This window comes from Aptenodytes forsteri, unplaced genomic scaffold, assembly GCF_000699145.1.
Source record: "Aptenodytes forsteri isolate BGI_AS27 unplaced genomic scaffold, ASM69914v1 Scaffold14, whole genome shotgun sequence".
Classification (NCBI taxonomy): Eukaryota; Metazoa; Chordata; class Aves; order Sphenisciformes; family Spheniscidae; genus Aptenodytes; species Aptenodytes forsteri.
In genome coordinates this window covers 1,131,864-1,136,904 of record NW_008794457.1, presented here as the reverse complement: position 1 = coordinate 1,136,904, position 5,041 = coordinate 1,131,864, and the positions used below count along the sequence as shown (strand labels likewise).

The following is a 5,041-nucleotide window of genomic DNA, read 5'->3' as shown; positions in this document are numbered from 1 at the left end:
CTTCTGTCTGGCGGGGATTGGCAGGTTTGGGCCGAGGGTGGCAGCTCTGGGGGTCACCCCACGAGAAAGGCAGCTCAGGGGGTCCCTGAGGATGCGTTTTTAGTGCCGCTTCCAGGCTCACCCCGCATCTCGGCTCCGAGCGCCCTCGCTCCTGCGCAGAGCAGGCTGTTCTCCAGGGATGCTGCTCCAGCGGGTCCCCAGGTATCCCCAGCCGGGCAGCCCCCAGGGAAGCCCTGCTTGGGGGGCCAGGGGAAGCGCCGGGCTGGGCAGCCCCACAGGGCCAGTGGGACGGGGTCTGTAGCTGGCTCTGCTCTCCCTCTGCGGTGCCACCAGTGCCCGGGTGTCTCGGGAACCAGCTGGAAGCAAAGTTGGACAAGCCGGACGTGGTGAACTGGATGTGCTACCGCAAAACGGAGGACTATTTCACCATCTGGCTCAACCTCAACACGTTCCTGCCAGTGGGAGTTGACTGCTGGATCGATAACACCAGGTACCGCACACCCCCATGCCGGGAGCTCCCCGGGGAAATGACCTACCAGGGATCTCCCTCACCTCTCCTCCCCCTCGGCCACGACCTAGCACACGGAAAACCACGGGAGCACCATGGGACTGTTTGGGAACACAGCTGGCTGGCTCCTGCTCCGAGCGCCCGTCCCTTTGCCATGTCCCTGGCACGTGCTCGTGCCAGCCAGACCGTCCTCAGCACCCGCTGGAGATGCTGCCACCCTGCCCGGGGCCGCAGGGCAAGGGGACCGCCGCAGCCCGCTCCATCAGAGCCTCCTGCCCCGAGATGCTGGGCGATTGGCACGGGTGCTGGCTTGGTACCAGTCCACCTCCCCATCCACACAAGACTTGGAAACAGCCACCCAGGTCCAAGCTGCCACCCAGTGATCTCCACCCCCTCCCTTGGGGATATAGTTCTTCTGCTACTTTCTGTCCTGTCCCTGCAGGGTGGTGTACAACCGAACCTCTCGGAAGATGACCAATGCCCCAGGGGTGCACATCCGCGTGCCTGGCTTCGGCAAGACCTATTCTGTGGAATACCTGGATCAGAGCAAGCTGGCAGGTGAGAGGAGGAGAGGCGCAGGGTGTCCGAGGCTCCCACGCGCTCCCTGCAAGTGGAGAGGGGTCTCCGTGTCTCCAGGGGGGACTGGTTCTGCAGAGAGCCCAGGTCACCTGGGACTGAGGGACGTCGGCCTCGGGGACACACTCCCTTCGAGTGCCAGTGGGGACCACCCCACCCTTGAGCCCAGCGCACGTGGGACGCATGGAGCCACTACCTCTGGCTGGAGCCACCAAGATACAGGGCTTACCAGAGGACATTGTGGCCATGAACAGGACCAGGGTGGAAAAAGGTTGACAGGAGAAGACCACAGACCTAATTCCCACCTGTTCTCTCTGTCCATAGGTTACCTGCACACCCTGGTGCAGAACCTGGTCAACAACGGCTACGTGAGGGACCAGACGGTTCGGGCAGCCCCCTACGACTGGAGGGTCGGGCCCCGTAAGTTTGGGGTTTGTGGCCAGGCCACCCATGCAGGGAGGGAAGCAGGATGGCTCTCATGGGCTGGGTGAGCCAGCTGGTGTGGAGGAACCCCCTGGACAGGGACGGCTGCCCATGGTGGTGGTCGCTCAGCCATTTGTGGTGCTCTCATGTGAATGCATGGTAGCACTTGTGGCCTCTGTGGCCACACTTCTCTCTGGTCGGGGCTCCTAGGGTCAGCCCTGGAGCCCTGTGGCCATGAGTGAGGTGGCCAAGAGCTGGTGCCCCTCTTGTCCACAGAGGAGCAGCCCGAATATTTCCAGAACCTGAAGGCACTCATCGAGGAGATGCACGATGAGTACCAGCGACGCGTCTTCCTCATTGCACACAGCATGGGCAACCTGAACATCCTCTACTTCTTGCTACAGCAGACGCAAGCCTGGAAAGATCAGTACATCGGGGGTTTCATCTCCCTGGGTGCCCCCTGGGGAGGGTCCGTCAAGCCCCTGCGTGTCCTGGCGTCCGGTGGGTGACTCCTTGTGTGCAGCCCCCTCTTTGCTTTCTTTCCCTCCTGCAGAAATGGAAGGGTGGTGGTGGGCAGGGAAAGGACACAGTGGTGGAAGAGGTGGGGGACAGACGGCCGAGGGGTCTGTGGAGGCAGCACTCGTGCTCTGGTGCTGATGCTGCTGCATCCCGCGGTGCAGAAAGCACCACGGAGGTTCCTGCCACAGCCCCGACGGCAGGAGAGCGGCCCAGGGCATGCCCTGGAGCTCGCTCTGGTTTCCATGATTGCGGCTGGTGAGTTTGCGTGTACGGAAAACGGCTGTCAGAAGGGTCCACCTGCAGCCTGGCCGTCCCCCTTCCTCCACACCAGCTCTCGCCAGACAGCCTGCAGCACAGCCTGCACCATGCCCAGGGTCGACTCCTGGGCTAGGGGTGCTCCTTGAAAGCCGAAACACCCATCCTGGGCAAGAAAAGGGCTCAGCCAAAAATCTTGGGGCCAGGGAAGCAGTTTGGGGCATGCTCACCCCCTTCTCACTGCCTCCCCAGACATCTGCGCTGCCTCCACCCATGCAGGTTGCTGGACCTTCACTCCAAACCATACAGCCCTTCTGCAGCAGAGGACGTGGAGGTCACCCAAGGGACACTCATGCTCTCCTGCACCACTTCCTTGGATCTCCCCACATCTCAAAGCCCATCCCCCATAAGCTTTGCTGTCTTCAGGCTTTAATCTCCCTTCACCCAGTTCCTCTTTAGTCTCTTTTCAGCCCAGAAAACCACAATCACTTGCCTAATGCTGACAGCCCAGAATATCTACAAGTCACAAGCTGAGCCTCCAAAAATGCGTGGAATTAAAATCATGTGCTTGAAGATTTTAACATCTGCCCCCTTGCATCACCCTTAAGTCATCCCCTCATATTTTTCTCTGTTGCCACAAGGGCCAGAGACATTTTTATGGCAATCCGAGATCGTTGCATGGTCTTAGGGCTCCAGACACACCAAAAATGCCGAGGCTTGCAGGATGCATGCAGGTTGGCCACCCGTTATCAGCAGCCTCATCGGGCTCAGCTCACTCCTGTCCCTGCAGGCAGGCGTGGAGGTGCCGGGGTTGCAAGGAAAGTCCGGGACTGGGTTGGTCAAGGGCCATCACACGTCCAGGTTTATCTACACTCAGCCCCTCCTAGCAGCTAGAGATGTTATGGCAGAGAGAAGCGTTTGGAAGGTTGCTCTGGATATCTGCAGCCAGAGGGGTGAGGAGAGGACGTACGGTCGTGGGCAGGGCAGGACAGGGCTAAGCAGGGGAAGATCTGAGGTGGAACCATACCCCAGCCAGGAGACAGCTGTGAGTCACTGCTGGACGGGCTGGTCCCAGCACAGCCGCCCAAGGGGCACCATTTGCGAGGGTACGTTTTGGTGCTCTTTCTGACGAGCCCCTGTTTGTCCTGCAGGTGACAATCAGGGCATCCCACTCATGTCCAACATCAAGCTGCGTGAAGAGCAGCGCATGACCACCACCAGCCCCTGGATGTTCCCAACGAGCCTGGCCTGGCCCGAGACCCACGTTTTCATCTCCACACCCTCCTACAATTACACCTACCGGGACTACCAACGCTTCTTCACCGACGTCAACTTGGAGGACGGCTGGTACATGTGGGAGGACATGAAGGACTTGCTGAAGGGCTTACCCCCTCCTGGGGTGGACACGTATTGCCTCTATGGCACAGGCTACCCCACTGTGGAGACTTACATATATGACGAGCGTTTCCCTTACGAGGACCCCGTGGACATGATTTATGGCGATGGGGACGACACTGTCAACACACGCAGTTTGGAGTTGTGCAAGCGATGGCGCGACCAGCAAAAGCAGAAGGTGTACGTCCAGGAGCTGCGAGGCGTCGACCACCTTAACATGGTCTTCAGCAACCTGACGCTCAGTTCCATCAACGAAATCCTGCTGGGGAGCCCACAGGAACAGGGGGGGCCGGGGCAGGTGAGATCCAGCCCAGAGGCAGGGAAGGGGGGGAAGATCCTACCTGGACAGAAGGTCCTTAAGGAGCCCAAAAAGAACTGAAAGGAATGAGGGCCAGCTTCCCTCCATGCTGGTAGCCACCACAAGCTGCCATGCAGGACTTGGAGCTGAGTATGGAAGGAAAAGGAGCAAGACCGACAACTCAGGTGGATGGGCTGGCACCCACTTCCACAATGATTGGTTTTTCTTTCGGGAACGGCGATTAATTATACTTCAGAGGCTTGTCACTTCCCACTAGCGGGTGGATAATTAACCGCGCTGCCAGCTCATTAACATCACACTTGCGAATTACGGCGTACGCACAAGCCCTCGTCGCTAGCAAGCCATGTTTAGGCACTTCAGAGGCTGTGGAGCCCGCGGTGCCGTAGCCTCTGCTCACTTGGGACAGAGCAACTCGCGTAATGAGTGTGGGCTCTGACTTACCAGGGCGGTCACGGGGGTGGCACGGGGGTGGCACGGCAGGTACGCCTTGCAAGAGCACCTCTGCCAGCCGCCAGCTTGCAGGCAGCGAGCTAGGCTCCCTGGGCAAGACCAACTCGAAATCAGCAGATTTACAAAATAATAAACACACTTTGCTTCTGAGCGCTGAGCCTGCCTCGTCCTTGCGCAGCGGGTTAGTAAAGCCAGCCGTAACCGAAAACAGAGGCGCTCACTGCCCGGCGGCACCCCAGGAGCCGGGGCTTTGGGAAAAGCCACATGCTTGACGATGCAGCCAGGGCTGGCAATGCAACCGGGGTTGGCGATGCAACCGGGGCTGGCAGTGTGACTGGGGCTGGCGACGCGACTGGGATGACAATGCAACTGGGGCTGGCGGTACAACCGGGGCTGGTGACACAGCCGGGGTTGGTGATGCAGCCGGGGCTGGCAATGCAGCCAGCTCGGCGATGCAACCGCCTCGGCGATGCAACTGGGACTGGTGACACAACCAGGGTCGGTGACACAGCCGGGGATGGCGATGCAACTGGGACTGGCGATACAGCCAGGGTTGGTGATGCAACTGGGGTTGGGGACACAGCCGGGGCTGGCGA

At 60.0% G+C, this 5,041-nt stretch overlaps 1 protein-coding gene across 1 annotated transcript in view; it reads left to right on the top strand.

The window, feature by feature from the left end:
• Positions 1-4,483, top strand: part of LCAT (lecithin-cholesterol acyltransferase) — a 7,974-nt gene extending 3,491 nt beyond the window's left edge. The window contains exons 2-6 of the mRNA XM_009290763.2: positions 334-490; positions 951-1,066; positions 1,409-1,504; positions 1,784-2,008; positions 3,433-4,483. Coding sequence (XP_009289038.1) covers positions 334-490; positions 951-1,066; positions 1,409-1,504; positions 1,784-2,008; positions 3,433-4,055 — 1,217 coding nt within the window. The 3' untranslated portion in view covers positions 4,056-4,483. The remainder of the gene's footprint in view (positions 1-333; positions 491-950; positions 1,067-1,408; positions 1,505-1,783; positions 2,009-3,432) is intronic.
• The last annotated feature ends 558 nt before the right edge of the window (positions 4,484-5,041 follow it).